The following is a 25,539-nucleotide window of genomic DNA, read 5'->3' as shown; positions in this document are numbered from 1 at the left end:
CTAGCGCTGATCCTGGGGGTTTCTGAGACGGTATATGGGAGTCGAAGACAAAGCTGTCTCTCTCCCCGGGAGTGGCGGGCGGTTTCAAACTGCGGCTGACTTTGCCTTAAGCAGCGCCAAGTGTAAGCACTATACTCCCAGAGCATCCCGCTCACTGGAATAGCAGGAATTTATACTGAAAGACTACATTTAATTTATTGACTCTGGAGACATTGAATTTTATATTATTTCCCTTTACCCTTTAACTCACAGAATCAAAATGCAAAGTGGTTTAATTTTCACTTAAGTTTCAAAAGAGTAGTAAGACTGTCTTCAAATTTTTTTAAAATCCCGACAAAACTCCCAAACCTGGGGAACAATAAGTGATCACATGCTCAGACATTAGGGCTAGTGAGTAACGACAACACTATTTTTGTTTACATAATGGTCACATAAACAAATTTAAGTAAACTCTGCTTAAATACTGTCAGCTGCCTAGCACAGTTTCCCAAAAGAAAATGCACTGCCATCGAGTTGATTCTGACTCACGGGAACCCAATGGGAGGGGACAGAGCAGAACTGCCCCCTCTGTGTTTCTGAGGCTGGAAATCTGCTTGGGATCTTTCTCCCTGAGCATGGCTGGTGGCCTTGAACCTTATGACTAACGGCATCACTCACCAGGCCACGAGAGCTCCGTAGGTAATGGCCACCTACTCTTTGTTATTACTTATTTTTGAAAAAAATACGTGGAAATGGCTTAATATCGATGAAGCCACAGATGAAGCCACAGCTGAAGAATTATGCCAAAGACGCCAAATAGAAAAATCTCTGCACCGTGGTGAGCTTGAAGATGCTAACCCGGAGACAAGGGGGTTTCAAGTTCATGGATTTTTCCTGTATGCTACAATGATCTCTGGGCAGCTAAAATGTTTGATACAAAGTAGAGAGTAACATCCACCCATTTTCTTGTATTGTAAAAGCGAATGCTGTGGGTTTGTATCTACTTTGTAGATCTGCTTAGGTTTTTTAGCACTTTTTTGTGAGAGAAACTTGGAGCGAAGGCCTGGTTTTATGACAGTGGAAATTTAAGCAACGTCGAAATGAAACTAGCCTCTGTCAATCTGGGGCCTGGGGGAAGTCTGCACTCTACACAGGTTCGATGAAGGAAAGAAACTGATTTATTCATGTATTTCCCTTTTAAAACAAATCTGCTGCCTTTGAACCTTATAACTCGTGTAATTTGGTGGGGTTCTACAAGAACATATCGGCTGATTACCAGCGAGTCATTTTAAGATAAGAGCTCAAGTGAAATGGTCATTTTAGTACATTCCAAGGACTGTGGTCAGAATTGACTTGATGGCAGCGTGTTTTTTTTGGGGGGGGGAGTCCGTTATCACGTTCATGGGTCAATGTCTGTAGTCGTCTATCTCGTAGACGCACCATTTTACCACCAACCTGTGATGCACTCCACATTTGGGGTTTGTGGACTAAAGTCAGTGGAATGAAAGAAAGGAAATCTGAATTTTTATACTCACGATCCCAAGACAAAGTACGTTCAGAAGTGAAACGATACAGGAGTAACACCAAATTCGGAGAAGGTATTCAGAAACGCGGCCACACTTACTGAACGATCAGTGGCTTGTCGGAGAAAACGAAAGGTTTGGCCAAGATGGCAGAGATGGCGTGATGCTTGGCTCTCGACTTCAGAACCAAGCCTCGGTCACCGTGCACCTGGTTTTCTTTCAGCTCTTCTATTTCCCACCTTCCTGAAGGGCAAAGATCAAATGACATGAGGGGAACTAATGCGGCCCCACCCCAGCCCCGACACCGATTTCAGAAGTGCTTCTCAGCAGTGACAGACGATTACTTTCCCCCATGAAGGCTAATTCGGCAAAGCAAAAAGTTATGTCAAGGAACGCGGTGTCTGGCGACTGCAAGCACACCGCGTCTTCCCCCCTTGTCCTATCCAGGAAGCGTTTCCATGCTATCGGCTAGAATCAAGAAAATATGTAAAGAGGAAACACTCACCAGACCTGGTGAAAAGCAATTCTCAGCCTGGTGTATTTTGTTTGCTCTGCGCGGTTCTAATGAATGGTATTGTAAAAATGCGGTTTGTCTCAGATGGTCTTGTAACACCCTTTGATTTGTACTCCCCTTTTCTACCATAATACATGTATCTGCACACCCTCCTCTCATGCATCCACTGCATCAGATGATCAGGACTCACCTGTGGTTTCACCCACAACAAAACAAACAAAAATCACCCCGCCTTTTCCAGTAAATAATTGTATCTTGTGGATTTGGGGGACTATTATTAGTAAAGGATTTTTAAAACTATGATGCCTTTTTTCAGACATTATGTCAGCCAATAAATACATCAGCTGTGTAAAGATACCATCTGGCACTTTTAACTTTAAAACCTTGTGACAAAATAATTCTCCCCACTGGCAAGCAGTTTCCTGACTTCCTAATTCTCAACCAGCTCCTTTTACCTAAGTTATACACAAAACCAGGCTATATAAATCCTGTTAAAAACAACATTTCAAAAAATATGTAACTCTCTAAATAACAGCTACATTATTTTACAAGCTATGCTGAAAGTTGGTCACTCACATTTAAAATACAAGATTTAAATTTCAGTAATAACCATCTGAAAACATAAATAATGAACTCCCAAAACACTGGCTGTATTCCAGCATAAAATGTAACTACTTTTTTAGGGATCCCAATCAGATTTGGTAACTCCTACAAATCTTGTCGTGAGAGTTTACACAGGTAGTACTTGATAGAAATAATGGTCAGTTACCCTGAAATCTACTTCAAATCACGATTTCTTTCAACTAACCAGTAGGTACACAACACTGCTACTAGCAAAAGCCCCAAACACCGTTTTCAGAAAGTGGAGTTAAGCAGAGTCCATAAGTTTAAGAGTTCTTGCAAAGAAATGACCACTTCTGTCAGAGATCACAGAAAATTTAAGATGCAGGAAAATTATTTACTTGGCTATTTAAGCTGACGGGCCAAACCTGGACGCTAAGATGTTTAATGTTTGCATGCGCTTTAAGCTAGAAGGGGAAAATATACATTTAAATCCTAAAAGTCATTTCTGTCCAGCAAGAAAGAGAGACTTAAATTCACCTGTTAGAGAGACCATATCTTAATGTTAGAGATACTCCATAGATGCATTTTTTTGCTAAAGCACAAATGTAAAGCAAATATTTCTCTAACCGGTGTTATTGAGGAAGAGAAAACAACGTCAAATCACCTAAGCACAGATACTGGAAAGCCAAGGATTCTGCTTAGTCGTGCCTCTTGCTCTGGGTATAACTTACCATGTATAGCCAGTCAGCTTAACGAAATGATCAGAGACCTGTGGTATGCGTGCAGCCCAGGAGCTGTGGGTTCCAGGCACGGGCATGGACCGGTCCTACCTGAGTCCGTCTTGTGCTTGTCTTTGACCATTCCCAAGCTATGAGGAAAATCTTGCTGCAAGTTATAACTTGTTCCCAGGCAAGGCGCCTGGGAAGTACTGATTTGGGAAATTCAGGGGGCTAACCGCAGTGGCCTAGAAATTCAGTTATGTAGATTTAGAAAGGTGGAGGGTGGTGATGTGTGCAGTGCCTGGGGACCTCCAGAAATATGAGCGAGGAGGCAAGCTGAAAGCCAGAGCATTCTTTGGGGTTGCAGAATGGGATTCCATGCCAGGGACCACCGAGCGGACGCATGTCGTCTCAGAGCGTAGGGCATCCTGAACATCCTGTTTCTATCTCATATCGAAACTGATCTTACCATCATATATAGAAATCTCCTCATCGGTATCGTCTTTCTTTGCCTTTGATAAGACCCACCTGTCAAGAGAGGGGAAATCAAATGCTTGGATTAAACACAGAGCTAGGAACTTATAAATCCAATACACATGGGAAAAAAAACAAAAGACCACCCAGCACGTTCACTCTTCTTCCAAAAATAAAGTGTTACATAAAGGCTACAAGGTCAACATGAAACCAAATTTAGAGTCTTCCGTTTGCAAGCTTTGATCACAGACAAGGAATACCAAGCCTCAGTTTCCCCATCTACTAGATAGGGATAAAGATAGTACTTATCTGTCTACTCAAGACAGTGCCCAGCATAATGAGCAGTCGAGAGTAAATGCCATAATTTTTACCACTATTTAGCATGAGATATTGCCATGTCACATTAGATTGGTACCGGCAATATCTGTCTTAGAGACTGAGTACTGTTTTTCCCTTGAGAGTCAGATTTTACTTGTATATTTTCTATGTAACCCATGAAAAACTATTTGAATTAAACATTTCTATCAATCAAAATCCGTGAAATGTCAGCAAGTAAAGTGCTTTTCAATGTTTTAGGGTCCGGCAGTAGAGGGAAGCGTCACGGGCCGCCCACCAGTACCTTCACAAAGCCAATCACATTGAGGAAGCCTTTTGGCTGAATGTATACTCACCCAGCCAGCCTTCCAGTATCAAAGGTCTCGGTAAAATATACTTCTCCCATAGGATGAGGTGTCTTATATTTAATCTACAAAACAGATTTTTAAAGAATCCAAAATTATTCATCTTTATCAATATTTTAGTTCAATCGTCTCGCTGGTTAAGACCCTAGTGTACAACGCAACTATAGGCAACGCAGATATGCTGGGTGGCATGGTCTCTATCTGAAAACTGCATCCTAGTGGTGCTAGGAGACAGGAGGGGAGAAGTCCACCCGTGGGAAAGATTCTCTACGTGCAGATGTAGGCAACCCGGCTCCTTCGGACTCAGGAGGCCCTGGAGGAAGTAATGAGCGATGTCTCCAGACATTGGACTGGGCCTCAGGAAGATTCTGACAGGGGGATATTTATTAGTTGAGGAGCAAATCACAAGAGACAAAGGAAGCAACCAAAATAGAAAGTTTAATAAGTAATGAGGCTACGTTAAAACCCACTCAGAAATCTGACGGCTCAGTGACCCGGGGAAAGCAGGAACCGGAAGATGGGAAAATGCTAAGCCGTGTGGAACACGAGGAAGGCTGTAACAATATTTGGAAGCAGCAGCTTAATATTCATCGAGTCCTTTTATGAACAAAGGATGGTGGCAAGCACCATGTAAATGTTCGCTGCTCTCACGGTGGGGCGGTGTGGGGACGGTCACGGGGCTATTCACACGCCATTTCACACGCCATCAAACCGTCAGGGAGGCAAAGTAGTCTGCCCATCACCACCCAGGGAGGTAACTGTGGGGCTTGTCGGGCTCCAGGGTTCAGATACACAGCCACGACATTGTACCATGTCCGGCACAGCACAGGTCCACGAGGTCATTGGAGAGACTCAAAGATAACGTAATGACAAGTGGAAGGAATGGTGAATGGATTTACGTTTCCCTAATTCTCCCTGAGCCAGCCTTCTGTTGCGTCATCTGGATGGTGCCCAGCAGCGTGGTAGGTTACGTGTTGGCCGGCTAACCACGATGCCAACTTGAACCCGTAGCCCCTCTGGGGGCGAAGGGTGAGGCCCTCTGCTCCTGGAAAGACTCGCCGTCTGAGAAACACACGGGGTTTCTGTCGGTCAGAGCTGACTTGGCAGCAGCGAGCTGTCAGTTCATCGGATCAGTGGATCCACATGCAGTTTGAAAGCACACAGCGCTGTGCACATCTTTCCTGCTATCAGCCCCTGCACTGTCCCCTTCGTCCATCTGAATGACTGCATTTTGATCTGGGTGCAGATACTGCCTGAGCCGCTGAGAGGTTCGGGAAGGTCCATTCTTCTCAGTGTGATTCTGACCCACTCGGTTGAACGCTTTTGTGTTGGCAAGGAGGCACAAGTCAATATCGTCCCGGAAGTCTCTGCTTTTTGAGCCAAGATCCATGTGACATCAGTCACGGTATCTCTGGTTCCACACCCCTTTCTGGATCTGGCTGGGGTTTTGGAATCCAAGCTGAAGCTGCCTGGGGACTTCAATGTACTGCTGCGATACTTCTGGAATAAGCCGCAGCAGCCATTTCGCTTGCCCGCGAGATTGACGAGACTGTCTGATCGCTTCCACATTCTGCCCAACCTCTTTCTTTGGAACTGACACACTATGGACCTCTTGGAGCCACCTGTCGTCGACATTTCTCGGCAGAGGGAGGCACGTGCTCTGCCGCTGCATCTACTTGTTGAATCATCTCAAATGGTATTCCAGCAATTCCTGGCGCCTTGTTTTTTTGTCAACGGGCTCCGTGTAGCTTAGACCATTACTCGTTCACCCACTCACTCACTCACTCTCTCACTCACTCACTGACTGACTGACTCACTCACTCAGTCACTCACCCACCCACTCACTCACTGACTCACTCACTGACTCACTCACTCACCCACCCACTCACTCGCTGACTCACTGACTGACTGACTCCCTCCCTCACTCACCCACTCAATCACTCACTCACTCAGTCACTTACTCACTCACTCACTCTCTCTCACTCACTCACTCACTCACTCACTCACTCACTCACTCACTGTCATCGAGTCCACTCTGACTCACTGTCACTGCACAGGGCAAAGCAGAGTTGCCCCCTTATGATTTGCAAGCCTGTAACTCCTTGCAGAAGCACCAAGCCTCACCTTTCTCCCTCAGGGCCACTAGCAGATTCAAACTGTTGACCTTGTAGTTAGCAGCTCAACGTGTAACCCACGACTACACCAAGGCTCCTAGGACCACCAGGAAGTAGTAATTTACAAAATGAAAACAAACAAGCCAACTGCTATCAAGTCAATTCTGACTCATAGCAACCCTATAGGACAGGGTAGAATTGCCCCTTTTTGTTTCTGCGAATCTTTACGGAAGCAGCCGGCCTCATCTTTATCCGCCACAGTGCCTGGAGGGTTTCAAACCACCAACCTCGTGGTTAGCAGCTCAGCGTTTGGCTCCCTACATCACCAGGGCTCCATCGCTAATGACTTACATTCTGTTACTAGAAGACTCTTTGGAGGCGGGTACTAATGCACAAAGACATGCCTAGTCACAGAATCCATGGCTTTCAGGACTTACTTTCTGTCGCTTGTGGAATTGGGTTTCAGGAGAAACTCGATGTTGACCTGAAGACAGTTGTGCGACACTTGCACCTGCCACTGCCACGCTCTCCAAAGCTCCGTGACGCCAAGCGGTCTGTCACGAGCATGCCTCCTATTCGGCCCAGCCAGAGCAAACCCAGGCGAACCACGGAGTTGGTTCTGACTCGTGCTGACCTCATGAATCAGAGTGAGGGTTTGCGTGGCAGTGAGCTTGGTAAAAGACAACCACCAGGCCTTTCTTCTGCAGCACCATGGAGGGCGGCTTGAGCTTAACAATCGAGTGCAGGACGTGTGCCGCCGAGGTACTTTAAAACAGCAGCTAGCACAACACGATTGCTTTCCACCATCAAGAATATCATGACAACATCAGATACAAACATTCCACACGGTGAAAGCTCTCAGAGTATCGCAAGTGTCTCTCTCAGCAGGGTGCTTGGCAGTGCGCACAATCCTCTGAAATCTCCCAGGCGCTCATTAGTCACCTCCAAACAGACATCGGAACAACGCTGGGAGGCAAAGCTGGATCCGGCTTTCTTGTTACTTCACTTACTATGTCATCCTCCGTGTTAGCATGGTCTTTCCGCACAGAAATACAGGCTCTGCGTACTTTCCTTCTAGGAGAGATCCAATCATGTCATCTTTTCTTTCGTCTGAAGCAGCTGGCGGGGTCCCAAGATTGAGAGCCTCTCGCGCTCCGCCTAAGTACCTAGTTCCATTTAGCCAGCGATGGTTCAAACAAGCCTGCCGTTGGCTCAAATGAGTGCCAGGTGTGGCTGCTAATGGAAAGCCTGGAAGGAAGTTCAAGTCCATCGGGAAAAGAAAATGCCTTGAAATAAAGACCTAGCAGTATGCTTCTTAAAAACTGGCAAACTCTGAAAACTTTACAGAGTTCCCCTCTTCTTTGACTACATTGGCACAAGTTGACGGGATGACGGGTTTAATCAGTGATGCACCCCTAAGTGGACAACAGAAAGCTTCAGGTATTTGGGGGAATAAAACTGTGCTGGCTAGAAGGGATGATATATCCAGAGTGCCGTCCAGCACCGATGAAACACATAGCTATCCTCTACTTCTTCATTATTTCATCCCCTTACTATTATGGTCTTAGTTTTACCTCATTAATCTGTGAGACCTGTGTATGTTCATTTGTATAATCAAGTTCGATGCATGAAATCCAAGACGGATAAACCTTTTAGAAACAGCAATGGGAGTAATGATTCCCTGAGGGTACGGGAAGAGAGGGAAGAGAGAATTGACAGCAATGATGACTGTATACTTGTATAATTGTGCTTTATCCAGTTGAATTATGGGTTGTTATATTATCTGTAAGAGCTCCTAATAAAATGATTAAACACAAAAACCTGTGCTGGCCGCCCTGGTGGCACCGTGATTCAGCAAAGTCAGCAGTTCAAAACCACTAGTTGCTCCTTGGGAGAAAACTGAGGCTTTCTGTTCCCGTAAAGAGTTGCAGTCTGGGAATCCCAAAGGGGCAGTTTCACTCTGCCCTCCAAGGTCACTGTAAGTTGGAATCAATTCAATAGCAGTGAGTTTGGCTGGGTGTTTGTTTCTGAAGTGAATGCACAAAAGTAAGAATCTCTATACTTCTGTGGAGAGTGACAGTCTCAGAAACTCCCAGCGTGGTTCTACCGTGTCCTAGAGTCAGCACGAGTCACCGTCGACTCCCTGGCATTGGGTTTGGTTTGGGCTTTTTTTTTTTTTTTTTTTGGTGGGGGGTGGTGTATACTCTAGAAAATAAAAAGATAGTCAGGGAAAGCAATGCTGCTCTCTCTACTTAGAAAATGAAAACCATTGGCAGTCGGATGACTCAGAAGAAGTCACTCTTGCCTATGTGTCATGTAAAGGAATAATTTATTTATAACTCATGTCTCAAAAACTTTACCTCAGAGGAAATTTCATCTTCATCAATATCAATCTCTTCTGAATTTTCATCAAAGTCTTCCATTTCGACACCATCATCCATAAACTCAGCATGGACTGAGATGAGCAGAAGGCCCAAGCACAGTCTAAAGCCTTGAAGTTGCATACCGATAATCTGTGAAACGAAGAGTAATCAATCAACATGAAACACAGTGCTGATAAGTGTGTGAAAGTACATCTAAAAATAAATAACTTATTAGCTCCTTTATTTGGGGGTGAGGAAGACTTTAGAGCCAATAATTGACAAAATCACCTGCACTGTGCTTGGAATAAGTGAAAATCTCAAAGGAACCGATTCTTTTCACAAGAAAGAAAAAATGCCCCTGCTTCCTAAGCGTTGACTTTGTTTCTACTACAAAGTGACTTAAATGTAGATACACAGACCAATGAAAATGTATAAGTGTAATTATATTATTAATTATAGGCATAATGTAGTCATTAATTATAGTAATAAAATATAGTAATTATATTATTAATTACAGTCATAAAAGCATATTTAGATGTAAACACCAATGCTAGGAGTTGAATCCCGTATCCCCCCAAACTATGTCTGACTGCCAGCCCCGGCCGCGTGGCTAGGTGTCAGAATCGACTTCGTGGCAGTGGGCTGAGTGTCTACGAGTGTGACCTTGTTTGGAAGTGTCTTTGACGGTGTTACGCGTTAACATGGGGGCACGCTGGAGCAGAAGTACCCGGGAAAGTGATGTGGTCACCGAGCTGCACTGCCGCTGCAGGACCAGGGACGGGGGAGCTGCCAGAAGCTGGGAAACACAGACTGACCCTTCCCAGACGGCGCAGCAGTCTGGCCAATACCTTGAATTCAGGCTTGTGGCCTCCGAAACTGTTAGACAATGCTTTTTTTGTTCATATAAGTCACCTAATTTATTTTGTTACAAATTTTGACAGAGCAGCCTGCGGAGACTATCCAACAAAATTAAGAAAAGGGAAAGGGGAAAATGCCTCAATTTCATCTAATAGACATCAAATAACTGCTTGCCAAAACTGTGGCTTATTTTGAATAGGTTGCTTGCTGTAGAGAAAGCTCTTTGGCATTTACTATTCCACAGTGCCCGGATCACTCAATTACCGGTTTCTTTCTCTCTCCGGCTTTGTGATGATTGACTGTATTAGGGAAGCTAACAGTGTACAAAATGATTATAATATGCTTCTTTGGTCTGCAACGTCTCTCCGCAGTCAGGCTGGCGGGCATGTCGCTCGGACCCTCAGCCTCTCAGCCACATGGCCCTGTGGTCTCTGCTTCCCTGGACCAGGAAGCCCGACAGCTCTGCTCAGGGTCTCCGCAGAGCTCCTCTGCTGTGTCTCATGATCATGACCTTGATGAGGCTCCTCTGCCTGGTTCATGGTCCCTGGTGCCTCAGCGGCCTCCGCCACTATAGGCAGGGATCTTGCCCATGTTCGGCTGGTGACTCTTCTTCCTTCCTGGTTGTGGGGTTCTGAGGTAACTCTCTTCTACTCAAGTGACAGTGCTTTGCTGAAATCAGAAGACTGCTAAACAAACAAAAATGTGACTTATCTTGATCAGGTGGACTGCTGTGGAGAAAGTTATTCAGCATTTAGCATTCCCACCATTCTCTGATGACTCAGTTATCTGTTTCCCTCTATTCAATCACTTCAACATGTCTCTGTCCTAAAGGACACCCTAATAGAATATGGCTATCCCTAGGCAGAAATATGTGCTTTGTATTATGACATTTGCTTCATAACAGTAGCTAACAACAGTTTCCATTAGCACATTAAAAGTGCAAGTCTGAGTTCTCGCTGCCGATGTCCTTTCCAACACCAAGGGCATGTTCATGGGCACCGAGACCGTGTGGTGGCCAGCCATCCAGGTGATCCAGAGTACAGCAGCATTACGTGTGGTCCAGATCGCCAGCAGCACGAAGATTCAGAACACAAAAGTCCTGAGAGAACTGCTAGACCCTCAGGAGCAACATGCAGGCCAATACTGTGGATTCAGTGCGGTGGCATTCTGCGTCCCTCCCACTAGCAGTGACTGGCAAGGAGGATGTGGAGAAATTAGAATCCTCACACAGTGTGGGCGAGGATGTAAATGGTCCAATCCACCTGGAAAACAGGTGGCGATTATTCCAAAGGTCAGAGTGACCAGGTGATGGTGCCGGTGCCACCATGTTGATTCTGGCTCATATGGACCCTGTGGGAGAGATGAGAACTGCCCCACAAGGTTTCCACGGCTGTCATCCTGATGGAAACAGATGGCCACGTCTTTTCTCCGGCCACACGGCTGGAGGGCTTAAATCTCTGACGTTTGACAAGAAGCCAAGTGCTTAAGTGCTGCACAACCAGGTCTCCGTAAGAGTTCCCATCAAGTCCAGCATCCGTTGCCATGGAATGGATCAGACTCAGAGTGGTCCTGCAGGGCCGAGGGGACCTGCCCCACAGGCTTTCCAATGCCAGAGCCTTTCTGGAACAAGATTGCCACGCCTTTCTTTCTACATTCCGCTAGTGGATTCCAGACGACCACTGTGCAGTTAGCAGGGTGAACCCAACCCCCAGCACCCGCGGTCCTCCTTAGAGAGAGCTGGGAGAAAATGCTGCCTGGAAGTATTGTCCAGGAGATGATATTCGTGTTCACGGAACATTTTCCACACTAGTCCAAAAGTGAGACCAACTCAATGCCCATCGGCTACTGATGGGGTAGCACAGTGTGACTGACATGCAGAGTAGGAGGGGTCTGCATGAAGATCAAGTGCGATCCCAGGGAACCTCAAATGCATGATGCTCAGACCACGTGCTATACGACGTCACGCCTAGGAAATGCCTAGAACACGGCAAATCCACAGGGTTGGACAACAGATTCGTGAGGGCCAACGGAAGGGGCAAAGGAAGCACTGATGGGCCGAAGGCTACATGTGGGGCTATCAACATCTTCTAAAATTGGAATAGCAGCAAGACTCTTGAACTACGCGTTTCAAGTGGAAAATCTGAAGGCAAGCAATGTACATGCCAATAAAGGAGTTGTTTGTTTTTTAAAAGAAACATTGATGGCAAACAAGCGCTTTTTCTATGGCTGCTGTTAGCTGCCCATTGGGTCAGCTCCTGCCTCATGGCCACCGCAGGTGACTCTGCAAAGGCAGTCTAGTCGGACAGCCGTGAGCCTCAGGGGTGGGTTTCCCTGGCTAATGTGCTGGAGTGGTTTGCCAGATCTTTCTTTCGAGCCCCCCTTAGCTTGGAAGTTCCATTGAACCCTGTTCTCCACCAGAGATCGGCCCTCTCTCGGTCACAGTCAGAGACGGTAATTGGAAGAGGAACTAAAGTTCAAGAGGAAAAAATTTTCTCAAAAGAAGGCAGACAGATTTAAACTCCACCCCCCCCCCATGTATTGGCACAAAAATTAGTACATTAGTAATTTGTATGTTAAATTTTGTATTCATTGTGAATAACCCCCTGAAATGCTTCCTTGTCTAAAAGGTTGAGTCTTCAATCATGTATATGATGCAAGAGGTGTTTTGCTCAACTTTCTCCAAAGCCATTGGAATGAAATAAATATCCACAAAATGATCATCATAAATGCTGATTTAAGCTAAACCTACAACTATTCCACTGAGTCCTGTTCTCATAGAAACCTTGCATCCCTAAGGCCCACCCACTGTGCTTCAAAATAAATGCCCCATGAGGTTCTGCCTAGTTAGTTGGCTCGAAAATTATGTTCTCAGGGTTACCTTTGCCTTTTGGTGCACTGGGCTGCTCTCCGCCACTGCCACCAAGTCAATCCCAACTCAGTGTGACCTTACAGGGAGGTCTGAGGTTGTAAATCTTTACGGAGGCCGACAGCCCCATCTTTCTCCCAAGAAGCGAGGCACGTGCTCAAAGGAGCGCATGCTTCTCCTCCACCTAAGTAAGCCATTTTTACATTAGAGTTTGCCTCTAAAATGTCCCTTCAGAAATAGACACCGACATTGAGGAAAAGAAGTATTAAAATGGGTACCTTTTTAAAAGTTTGCTTCTCCCTTTAAATCTTATGACTGGGAGCATATGTTCTTATTGAAACCCACCACCTGTACTGTCTGGGTGCAGAGCGGAGATGTTCCGCGACCCCTCTCTGTGGGAGCAGGCGCCCTCCTCCGTCTGTCTCCTGAGTGGCTGGCAGCCTAGCACTTAGCCCGCTGCATCACCCGGACCCCTGCACGGGTGGGCGGAGACTCCCTCAAGAACCTTGACAGCACAGGGAATGAATTACTAAAACCAAACTCACCGCCATTGAGTGGAGGCTGACTCCTAGGGACCCAGCAGACAGGGCAGCACTGCCCGGCGGTGGTGGGGTGTGTGTGTGGTGGGGTGGGGGTTCTGAGATGGGAGCTCTTTCTTTCCAGGACTAGAACATCTCCTCTGTCTCCTGGGATTGGCTGCTGACCTCGTGGCTGGCAGCGCAACATGGAACTGCACCACCACCAGGACCCACCAGGGCAGGAGCAGGGTGGGTATTATGATTGCCAGGTGACAAAAGGGCATTTGGAGGATTTAAAAAGTTGCTCAGAGGCACATGATTGGAAAGGTGAACCAACAGGACAGAAGCGTCCTTGTGTACATCCCCTGCTGCCTGGCTGTCTTTTCACACTGGGCTCTCTGCTTACGTGTGCTTAGCATAAAGTGATGGAAAGGAAATGAAAAAGGATAATACAGTGTGTTTAAAAAAACCACCTGGGAAACTGAAAAAATTAAAATTATTAGTACTAAGTTATAAGGATACCCAATGATGACCTGTGATACTGAAGGTTTCCATCCACTTTACTGGGCTAGGATTCTCAGTGATTTGACAGTTAACATCTAGTCGTCCCCCTCGATGTGACCTACACAATGTAATTGCCTCAACAACGGGATCTGCTCTGTATAACCAACAAGTTGTGAAGAGATTAGGGAGGCATGCAACCCTCTTACATAGATTATAGCCCTGATCCAAGCCACTGAAAGGAAGTTTCCTCTGGGTAATACACCTTGCGTCCAACATTAAGTGGATGCTATAGAAAAGCTTGCTTGCTTTCTGCTGGGCTGGATCTGCATCTGGCTCTTTCCCCACTCTCTGGACCATCGGATTTGAGTCAATGGCCTGCCATATTGCCTGCTGACCTTGGGGGTCATCAGCAGCCTGCCATCTTTCTACCTGCTGGATCCATGTGCTCTGCCATCTGACTTGTAGATCTTAGGATCACCAGCCCCTGGGATCAGGAGAAGCCTCCAGTTGGACACTGAACCCACAGGCTTGAAACTTGCCTACCTTTACAAAAGCGGGAGCCACTTCTTTAAAATCAGCCTGTTCATACATAGAATACAAGGCACTCTGGTGGCATAGTGGGCTATGAGTTGAGCTGCTAGCCACGAGGTTCGCAGTTCAAACCCCCCAGCCACTCCTTGGGAAAAAGATGAAGCATTTTGTTCCCATAAAGATGACAATCATGGAAACCCATAGGGGCAGCTCTACTCTGTCCAGTAGGGTCTCTATGGATCTAACTCAACTCAGTGGCAGTGAGGTTTTTCTTAATAAATTACACATATGTAAACTTTGGTGGTTTCCCCTTTCTAGGAAACCCAGCCTAAGACACTGTCCTATGGTAGCAGTGAAATACTTACAAGTGAACTGCAGTTGATCACAACCATTGTGCAGACCGTGCACACACCGAGACAGAGCTTTCTGGCACTAGAATCTCCACTGGGAAACGGCAGAGTTCAAAATGCACTTGCTGTTCCTGCTGCTCTTTTAAATCACAAACACGGAGCTTAAGGATGCCCTGTCTTTTTTTAGGGCCATGTAATGATGCAATAACTGACAACTTGAGAATTGAGCCATGAAATTCACAGCCTTGGAAATCTATCCTGCTGTGGCAACATGCGTGGAGCTCCACACAATTGCGAGGCTTGCTGTAGCTCATTTCCTGAGGGGTCCAATCTGATCAGGCCTGCACTGTCACCTTGAAAGGCCTGATGACACAAGCCTCACATCGAAAAATAAAACAAACTTATTGCCATTGAACTGATCCCAGCCCACAGAAACTCCACGCAGTGGTTTGAGGCAGTGCGTCTTTATCAGAGCAGACGGCCTCATCTTTCTCTCACAGAACAGATAGTGGATTTGAACTGGTGACATTAGGATCAGCAGTCCAATGCTTACCTGACAGTGCCATTGGGGTTGGAGCAAGCCTCATATTGTGATTTAGCTCAGAGTTTCACAAATATTACCCAAGAGCCCTAAAGAACATCCACTCGGATCCCCAAATTACAAATGATAAAACACAGCCAAGTAGGTGGTATTACAGTATAGCTCAATCTCACATCAAAGGGAGAAAGCTCACTCAATGATGAGACTGCTCAATATCTGCTGGAAAATGTGACAGAAGAGCAAGCTGATCCCAAAGCTACCGTATATACTCGTGTATACTCATAGATACTTGTGTATACGCCGAGTTTTTCAGCACATTTGTAATGCCATTTTCGTGGTAAAATTAGGTGCCTCGGCTGATATTTGGGTCAGCTGACAGTATATACGGCATGTTCTTCCTCTAGAGGACGCAGCTAGAGTGTGTTTCCCTTGGCAGTAGGCAGACTCCATCACTAACTCACAGCCAGCAGGATGTGACAAGGAGGCTCTGTCCTTGCCAGCCCTTGCCCATTCAAACTTCCCATTGCATTTCCTTACCCCTTTCTGGTTTGACGCAAGGAACCCTGCTGGCACCGCGGGTTAGGCAGCCATTGGGCTGCAAACTGCAGGGTCGGTGACTCAAGCCCACCAGAAGAGGCTGTCTGCTCCCATAGGTGGAGGTGGGTACTGGGAACCCGACAGAGACTTGCTGGGAGCTGGAATGGACTCTGGCACAGGGCTTGGGATCTGGTTTGGTGCGAGCAGTTGGGGGGCCTCCTTGGAAGAGAGCAGAGTTATAAGTTAGGAGAGCCTGGGTTCCGGAATGCTCGCTTGGGGGAGGAGCTCCAGTTCCACTAGAACTTGATTGTGCGACGCTTCTGAGACTAAGCCATTGCTCTAGTTCATCAGCTGGTTTTACCTTAAATCATGCATATCCTTCACTAAAACGTTTTCCCCCTTAAGCCATACATATGTATTTATATGGACTTCAAAAAGTTTGCTCAAGCATTCTAACTATGTTTAATTCAATTTTTCCATGACCTTTCAAAGTTGCCCCTCCCCTCATTTTGTTCTAAATAAGAACCGTGACAATACCTCACAAAACAGGTATTTTTCCCTTTGCGGGAAAAGAATCATAAAGGCATACTACTTGAACATTCAATTAAACAGAAGCAGTGGTCTTTAAAGAGGTGGTGTTCGGGGGTGGGGGGGTATGGTTGTGGTGGTGGCGAAGGTTCCCAAAGTTCAGCCAATAAAGTTTTATGAAGCTTTGCAAGGTGTATGTATCTCATATTATAAAAACGAGAAACCAGTGAAGGCTCAGATCAGTGGAGTGCTCAGAATCAGAAGCCTGAATATGGGACGTGATTGTTTGTTCTGGTTACAAAGGAACGAACTACCTGTGCCCTAGATTTTAAAGCCATAGTTACAAGACCAGAGTCTGAAAGTGCATGAGTGGCCACCTGAGGTGGGACTGCTGGTCTCTCCCCGCCTGGACAAAAGAACGATGGCCTTTAGAAGCGCAGTAGGCTAATGGACCACAGAAATATCCATCACCACGATCTTGACACCAGACCTGGATGGTGCCCAGCCACCCCTACCAGGTGCTCAGACAGGATGCGATGATTCTAGAGTGGGAGAAAACTCAACTCAACATCATAGAAAAGACCTTACTGGTTACTGGTCAGTTAGAGATCTGGCGGAGCCCCTGAGGCTCTGGCCACTAATGACTCTTCAGGTGTGGACATGCACCCACGTCTACGGTTCAGCCTTTAGCAAAACAATCATCTGTTGCCATCAAGGTGAGTCTGACACTCAGACACCCTATTTAGGGCTTCTGAGACTGTACATTTTTGAGGGAGTAGATGGAATCAAATCCCACTGCCATTGAGTGGATTCCAACTCATAGTGACCCTGCAGGTTTCCCAAGATCTTTACATATTTATGGGAGCAGAGAGCCTCATATTTCGCCTGCAGAGCAGCTGGTGGGTTTGAGCCCCTAGCCTTTTGGTTAGCAGCCCAACACCAACAGCCAAATGGTAGACAGGACTGGAAGGAGAAGAAGAACACTCTTTGAGATCACAGTGGCAGCATGTACCCAAAGCCAAAGTACAGAGGGGCTAAGGAGAGAGGGATGCAAACAGGACACACAGAGAAGCAGGCTAAGGAACGTTATGCTGTGAGGGATGCAATCAATGACATGAAACACAATGTCAATGAATTCCTTAAGTGGAATACTGATCTGCACCATAAACCTTTGCCCAATTCAGAATAAAAGGAAACCCCACCCCTCAAAAACTCTCACTATAGACTCACACCAAAATTAACAAGGTAGTACCACTTTATAAATAGGTATAATAACATTATAATTATACATGTATTTATTAAGATGTATAGTGCTTGTTGTAGATTGAACTGAGCACCCTGAAAATATGTACCAGTGAATGTGACTGTGTCTGGGAAAGAATGCGTTTTTTTGCAGATGTTAGATTAATGAAGTCGTATCAGAGTCTTCACACACACACGCACACACTCACACACACACGTATGTCAGGTCTCGTGTAGCAAAACTGGGAGACAGACACACAGGGAGCTGTTCCTTTTTCAGAACTCTCAGAAGGGACTGAGTTAGCCCAGTCCCTGATGATCTGGACTCCCAGCCTCCAGAACTTGGAAACAATACAAATGTCTGTTCCTTAAAACCACCTAATTTCTGATGCTTTGTTATGGCACCCCTACTCAAGGAAGACTCGAACTTCCTACCTCCCCCCACTGATTACTGAATGGATTGTTCTAGGTAGTGTACAAAACCCCAAACAGACAAAAATGCATGCTTGCTGGGCGCTGGGACACTTTCATGGACACCTGCCTTTAATGCTGTAAGATGCTGATACGTGACTAGCAGGCCCAGTTGTCTGTTCACAGAGTAACGACATGCAAGGTTGCAAACAAGAGTGACATAGATGAACCCAGTGACTGCTGTCTCTGCAGCACTGAAACATCAAATGTCGCAGGAGATGTTTTTAAGCAGTTAAGGGGAAAGTAGAAATGAAATGACTGAGTATTCGCTGCCCCGTAACAATCTACAAGATCCCTGTAGATCTCATCTCCTAAGGAAATGCATGGAATGTGTTCTTATTGTGGTATCTTTAACGATGGTTTCATAAGACATAGATACAAAATTACATCAATTTCCCTAAGGTTGGTCTTCTAAAGTTTAGGGGGTGACCTATTTCTAAAACTTAACAGAGAGAAAAGCATTTCTACAGGGCAGAGAAGATAATGATCCAGAAAGCTTGCTGTTTTATGATCAAATTTAGTATGACAGAATTGGTCACATCTTCACATTGGACCCCACCCATTGTGAGCATTTTCAGAATCTTGCTATATACATATTGAATTTTCACAATTCTAATCATAATGGACTTTAAATAGGAAAAATGTTAAATAGAAAATGTTGATTAAAAAATTTTGAATTAGTGCAGAGTGGAGACCCAAGGCCCAAGTGTCGGCCAATGGAGATCCCCTCATAGAGGGGTTTAGGAGAGGAGATGGGTTAATTAGGGTGTGAGGTTGTATCGATGAAGAACACAGATTTCCCCCAGATCCTGGATGCTTCCTCCCCCCAACTACCATGATCCGAATTCTACCTTGCAGGGCTGGATAGGACACAGGCTGTACACTGGTACATATGAGGGTTGGAGGTACAGGGAATCCAGGGTGGATGATACCTTCAGGACCAAAGGTGTGAGGGACGATGCTGGGAGAGTGGAGGGTGAGTGGGTTGGAAAGGGGGAACTGATTACAAGGATCCACATGTGACCTCTTCCCTGGGAGAGGGACAGCAGAGAAGGGGGGAAGGGAGACTCCGGATAGGGCAAGATATGACAAAATAACGAGGTATAAATTACCAAGGGCATATAAGGGAGGGGGAATGGGGAGGGAGGGGGGTGAAAAAAAGAGGACCTGATGCAAGGGGCTTAAGTGGAGAGCAAATGCCTTGAGAATGATTGGGGCAGGGAATGTATGGATGTGCTTTATACAATTGATGTATGTATATGTATGGATTGTGGTAAGAGTTGTTTGAGTCCCTAATAAAATGTAAAAGAAGAAAAGAGAAAAAAATGATTAGGGCAAAGACTGTACAGATGTGCTTTATACAATTGATCTATGTATATGTATGAACTGTGAAAAGAATTGTATCAGCCCCAATAAATTGTTAAAATAAAAAAAAAAAAGAAAAGTTTGAAGGGGATGTATTTTATTCCTAAATTCATAAATCAATATTTACTTAAACAGTTTGGAGAAAGATTGCTAAAAATATTGTTGTGTGTGTGCAGAAGGTGAGAATGAATAATAAAAAAGTAAAATCAAAAAAAAAATTTTTTGAATTACTACATCTTGCAAAACAAACAAACAAACCCTAAACCAAAAATAACCTTGGAAATACTTTCACCAAAATTGGAGGCTATTCTTGGGGTTACCTGGCTACATGGCAGTTCAATTTTATTTGGGAGGGTCACAGATAAGGTGGTGAGGACAGCAATGGGGACACACTACAGAGGCAGTGTGCTTCCAAGGGAGCATTCTCACAGAAATAAGTATCTGTATATATATAATACCATAAAGGCTTTATGTATATGTATAGACACACATATATCTATTACTGTAAAGGCTGCTTCAGAATATCAGGGATGCATTCATTTCTTGATGGTTAATGTTGTCCCAAGAAATTCAGGGGCTATGAAGCAGTAGAAAATACGATTTATCATTCACTCATTCACTCAATAAATATTCATGATGGTTAATTATGTGCCAGGGATTATTACGTTAAACACTGTGTTTAGAGTAATTACCAATGCAGACACATCCCCAATCTCAAAGAGCTTACGAGTGTAGACATTAAACAAATAACCTAGGTATAAAAGGTAAAACCATAGTAACAAAAAGTAAAAAAAACAACAACACACCAGCAGACTAATTGCCAAGTAACTGAGAGTGGAGTTGGGGAAGTCCTTTAGAGAAAATAGCACTGAAAACTAAAGAACAAGGTCAGTTTCTCTGGGTCAAGGTTACAGACTAAAGGCCCGGATGTGACGAAGGCACTGGAAGGGGAGACCAGAGCGAGAAGGAACAAGAGGTGCTGCTGGTGAGCACTTGCTGCCTTCGAGCGTATTTACTCCAGACCCAACAGAACCTTTGCCGGACCCTGGTGGGTGCTGGGTTCTGGCCTGGGCTGCTTCCTGGGGAAAAGGCGAGGCTTCTCGGCCTGCTCTCCTGGAACCAAACAGGCGCAGTTCTAGTCTGTGCTGTAGGGCTGCTCTAAGCCAGAATTCACTCGGCAGCAGTGAGGTTGTGTGGCTGATTCCGAAGGCGCCTTGGTGGTGTCGTGGGTTATGCATTCGGCTGCTAACCGCGAAGTCAGCAGTTTGAATCCACTAGCACGCTCCTCAAAAAAGAAGAGACACTTTCAGATCCCTAAAGTCTAGCAAACCCACAGGGTCAGTTCTCCTTTGACCTCAGACTTGCTAGAAGTCCTGTGGCAGTGGGCTTGGTTTGTGATTTTTTGCTTGGTGTCAGCCATTCCCCAGCAACTCTATGGGGTGGGTCTACCCCTGTGCATCCAGGTTAAATGACATCCTACACAACGTCCATCTTCGCTCTCTGTATCCCTGATGTAACTTACTTATAATGCCAGCCAGCCTCTGAGGAGCCCTGCTACCTTGGTGGTTAGGCGTTGGGCTGCGACCCCAAAGGTCAGCACCTCTGTGGGATGGCACAGTTCTGCTTCTCTTCAAAGTTACAGTCTGGGAAAGTGACAGGGCCAGTTCTTCCCATCCTGTGGGGTTGCTGTGAGGACAGATCCACTGGAGGGCCGTGAGAGAGAGAGCGATCCAGTGTCTACTGATGCTTCACACACGATCACTCACACACCACACCAGCTAAATACAGATTTTTTTCAAAGGAAAATTTGCTTCTAAAATTTTAGGATCTGCAGACCGACAGCAGCAAAGTGGGTGAAATGAGACAACAGTCGGTGTAAAACATGAAAGAAAAAAAAAAGAAGAAGAATTTTAAATGATCAAGGGGGCATGGTGGAGAGAGGGAAAGGGGGTGGGAGGGCGGAGGAAATGAGGCGCTGATGCCAGGGGCTCAAGTAGCAAGGCAATGTTTTGGAAAAGAGGAGGACATCCCGTGTAACGATGTGCTTGACACAATGGATTTATGTATGGATTGTGATAAGAGCAGTAAGAGTCCCCAAGTAAATAAAAATTAAAAAAATGTTGAGGATCTGGGGATAAAGTCTAAGTGAGATTGATTGGAAGACCAGACAGATCAAATGTGAAGTCAAAACTGTAGATTATAGAGAGGTCAAGCTTTATTACGGGAAAAAATGGAGGGCTGAGACTGATGTAAAAAATTAAAAGCAGCGAGAAGTTGAGTGACCCTGAATTCTCCCAGGACCCACTGCTCTTCCTCTGCCCATCGCTGCCTGAGTGGTCTGCCACTCACTTGACCCAGGAGACCCCTCAAAATCATGCACATCAAGAGGCTCGGCTCTTTGGGTCCATTTTGAGAACATACGTGAAACTGCCCAGACCATCAGGGGTTTGCATATCAGAAAGGTGCCAAGTATTTGAAAGAAGTCACTTTGCAGAAGCAGTGTGGCAGGTGTGCCCAAGCCTAACAGTGGGTTTGGACCAGTGTCAGAGGTCTAAAAAGAGTGCTGATTTTTGCTATGCATGCATGCTTCCAAATGCAGAGATCAGTACCGAACTTCGGAGTTCAGATGTGGATTCTCTGGCCACTGAGGGCATCCAGGTGAACAAAGCCCCCAACGTGCACCTTGGGATTTACTGCTCATGGTAGGATCAAGCCATCCAATCCACCCACGAACTCCCCCTGCCACTTGGAAATGACCCCGACTAAAAGGAACACATCGTTCCTGAGCCAGAAAAGGAGGCAGCACAGAAGAAAAAGATCTCCCAGAAGAAACTGAGGAAGCAAAAAATGTATGACTCGGGAACGAATTAATCTAAAAATAAAAGTTAATCAAAGTTAAAACATAAAATGAAATACACGAAAGCCAGCAAAACCACAGACCAGTTGGAGTTTTTGTTAGCTTTTCTGCACCAAAAAGTTTCCATCTAGATTAACCGTCTGTCTCCTTCTTCGTGACTGCTTCCAGTGGCCATTTAGTTCACTTTCTCTCCCATCTGAGTTTTCACTCCCTTCCCTTTTAAATGCCAGGCAAAGCCCGCCTCCCCTCTGGTTGGGGTAGATGCTTAAAAAAGATCAGCCCAAGCGTCTGATTGATCGTAAACAGGCGATAATGAGTCTCTAGTCATTAGGGCTGTATTGGATTCAACTCACACCCTCCGGCTGCCTCCCAAGCGGCGCGCGTCCCTCCAGGCGGCGCATCCAGGGAGTGGCCCGCGGGCACCGGCCACCTCCGCGGTGCAGGCGGGGTCCCCTCGCCCTGCCAGCGGCGCGGATGGCGTAAGCCGAGCCCCGTTTGTTTGGGTCGGCTTTGGGGGGAGAGGAGGGGAGTGTCCCGGACTCCTCTCGGCCTCGGGCGGGCTCCCGCCTGGAGCGCGCGGAGCCGGCGGCGGCGGTAACCGCTGGGTAACCGCCCGGCCGGCGCAGCAGGTGGACCCGGCGGGGCCGCAGCACCCTCGGGCTCCGGCTCGGGCTCGCCGCCACGCTGCGGCACAGTCCTCCCGAGAGCCCGGCCCCCCAGCCGCGACTCCCTGGACTCGGCGTCCAGTGCTCACCTGGCCCTTTCGGGGCGCCCAGGACCCAGGGGCGGTCCGGGGACCCCGATCGCTCACACCTGCCCAAGAGCAAAGGGCAGCGGGAAGGTGGCCGGCAGCTCACGCACCTGTCCAGCGGGCCCGTTTTCGGCGGTGGCAGCTCCAGTGGCCAAGTTGCTGCCACTTGGTCCCCGCCGGTCCCCAGACGGATCGCGCCGGCGGCCGCCCCGCAGAGACTGCCAACGACGCATGCGCGCGCGGCCGCGGGCGGGGAGGAGGCGGCGGCCTGGGCGCGCGTGGGGCGCACCTGCGGCGGGGCCTTAACGGCTCGGCTCGGCCCGGCGCTGCTCGGCCGCCCGGGACGCGCGCCCCGGCCTGCCCCGCCCTCCGCGCTCCGCGCTCTGCCAACCGTGTGGAGCGCCATCCGCCTGCGAGGCGCACTTCCACTACCAGCCCCAAAGCCCCTCGTGTCTGTGTGTGATCGCGTTTCCGGTGCGGCGAGCCAGTGCCCTAGGCTTCTCCTGGACTTCCATGTTAGCAGATGGGGGAGGGGTCGTGGCCAGCCGGGCTTCCCACCCGTGCGTGCGTGTGTAACACTTCCTATTCATGCATGCGTGTGCAACACCTACTCGTGTGTGCGTGTGCAACACCTCCTACTCGTGTGTGCGTGTGCAACACTTCCTATTCGTGTGTGGGTGTATAATACTTCCTGTGTGTGTGACATATACACCAAACTCACTACCGTGGAGTAACATATACACCAAACTCACTACCGTGGAGTAATATATACACCAAACTCACTACCGTGGAGTAACATATACACCAAACTCACTACCATGGAGTGGTTGTGGACTCACAGCGAGCCTATAGGACAGGGTAGCACTGCCCCCTGTAAATTTTTGAGCCAGTAACGTATGGGAGTGGAAAGCCCAGTCTTTCTCCTGTGGAAGTTTCGAACTGCTGACCTTGAGGACTGCAGTCCAACGTGTAATCATGACACCACCAGGGTTCCTCGTCAAATCACTGCCACTGAGTGGATGACGGCTCATAGAGTGACCTTACTGTATAGAGTACCAACCAGCCCAAACTCACTGCCATCGTGTGGATCCCAGTTCATAGTCAACAGACCGATTAAGACAGACCAGCTCCTACAGGTTTCCGAGGCTGTAAACCTTTCCTGGAGCAGAAAGCTTCATTTTTTCACCATGGATTGATTGACCTTAGGGTTAGCAGCCCAACACAGAGCCTTCTATGCCGAGGGGCTCTTGTGTACTTATAGAGGGAGAGAGAAAAACACGAGCCTACACGCGTGTGCATGAACAGAGCGAAAAAGGACCAAAAAGCCAACGGTTCGAACCCACCAGCCACTGGGGAGATGAAGCTGTGACCAGCAGCTTCCTTTCAGAAGTGCATCCTTGAAAACCCTACAGGGTCGGTGTGAGTCAGAAAATCAGAATCCATGCCACAGCGATGGGTTTGCTTACATCTATGTTATTACATGATATTAAGTATTAATAAACCTGATAAATACATACACGAATACAGCACTTTACATGTATGTGACACATACAGTTTCAGGCAGATTTGAAGGATAATCTAAAGAAGAAAGGGAGACGTGACTAATCAGAAATCTGGAAAAACAAAGCAAGATTCCAATGGCCTCCTGGAAGCATATTTTGGGACAGAAAATAATGGCCTATTATTATGCACAAGGCGCTAATGATAATTGATTCACAAGCGAATGGCCTATCATTTACCTACAAGGCTTTTCAATTTGCTCAAGGTGATGAGTTCTAAGTGAATTGAAGAAGCATTTCCTTCCGGAAACTGGAGCTGCAGAATGGCCAAGTCTCTTAAATTGAGTTTGGGACAACTAGGCTGTTGACTTGCCCCAATGTTAAGAAGTATCGACAAACTATACCCTCGACAGATGCTTAGTTCAAGAAATATACTACACTTGATCTTAGCCAAAAGGCCGAGAAGCGATTAGTTCAAGAAATATAAATGGTCACCTGGTACACCAAGAAAAAAGATAATATAGACAAGAGTAGTATTTTAGTTTGCTTTAAAAAATGCTTTTATTGGGGGCTCATATCTCTTACCACAATCCATACGTTCATCCATGCGTCAAGCACATTTGTACCTATATTGTCATCACCATTCTCAAAACATTTGCTCTCTACTTGAGCCCTTGGTGTCAGCTCATTTTCTCCTCCCTCATGAACCCTTGGCAATTTATAAATTATTATTTTGTCTTATCTTACACTGCCCGATGTCTCCCTTCACCCACTTTTCTGTTGTCCATCCCCCAGGAAGGATGTTATATGTAGATCATTGTAATCGGTTCCCACTTTCTACCCCACCTTCCCTCCACCTTCCTGGTTCTGAAGGATTCCCTGCGTTTCCAGTTCCTATCTGTACCAGGGCACATCCTCTGGTCTAGCCAGATTTATGAGGTAGAATTGGGATCGTGATAGTTTGGGTGTGGGGGGAGGAAGCATTTAAAAACTAGAGGAAAATTCTGTGTTTCATTGATGTTACACTGCTCCCTGACTGGCTCATCTCCTCCCTGGGGCCTCTCGGTATTTTAGTTTTTACTATGTAATTACTGTCAGATGAAACTGGAAATAATGGACATCACCATTCATAGTGGAAGTTATCTTAATATATCCTTGCTAAGATGACACCTCTTGATCAACATACTGAAA

The 25,539-nt window shown here is 46.5% G+C and overlaps 1 protein-coding gene and 1 pseudogene across 1 annotated transcript in view; both read right to left on the bottom strand.

Moving 5' to 3' along the window:
- Positions 1–9,071, bottom strand: part of CLGN (calmegin) — a 36,002-nt gene extending 26,931 nt beyond the window's left edge. The window contains exons 1-4 of the mRNA XM_075544811.1: positions 8,928–9,071; positions 4,445–4,518; positions 3,769–3,827; positions 1,604–1,745 (exon numbers count right to left, since the gene is read on the bottom strand). Of these exons, the coding sequence (XP_075400926.1) occupies positions 1,604–1,745; positions 3,769–3,827; positions 4,445–4,518; positions 8,928–9,071 (419 nt within the window). The remainder of the gene's footprint in view (positions 1–1,603; positions 1,746–3,768; positions 3,828–4,444; positions 4,519–8,927) is intronic.
- A 15,618-nt stretch (positions 9,072–24,689) lies between these two features.
- LOC142443929 (U2 spliceosomal RNA) lies at positions 24,690–24,818 on the bottom strand (annotated as a pseudogene).
- Between the last annotated feature and the right edge of the window lie 721 nt (positions 24,819–25,539).

Source organism: Tenrec ecaudatus, chromosome 3 (genome assembly GCF_050624435.1).
Source record: "Tenrec ecaudatus isolate mTenEca1 chromosome 3, mTenEca1.hap1, whole genome shotgun sequence".
NCBI classification, from domain to species: Eukaryota; Metazoa; Chordata; class Mammalia; order Afrosoricida; family Tenrecidae; genus Tenrec; species Tenrec ecaudatus.
The sequence above is the reverse complement of the archived record's forward strand: the minus strand, read 5'-3'. Positions and strand labels throughout refer to the sequence as shown.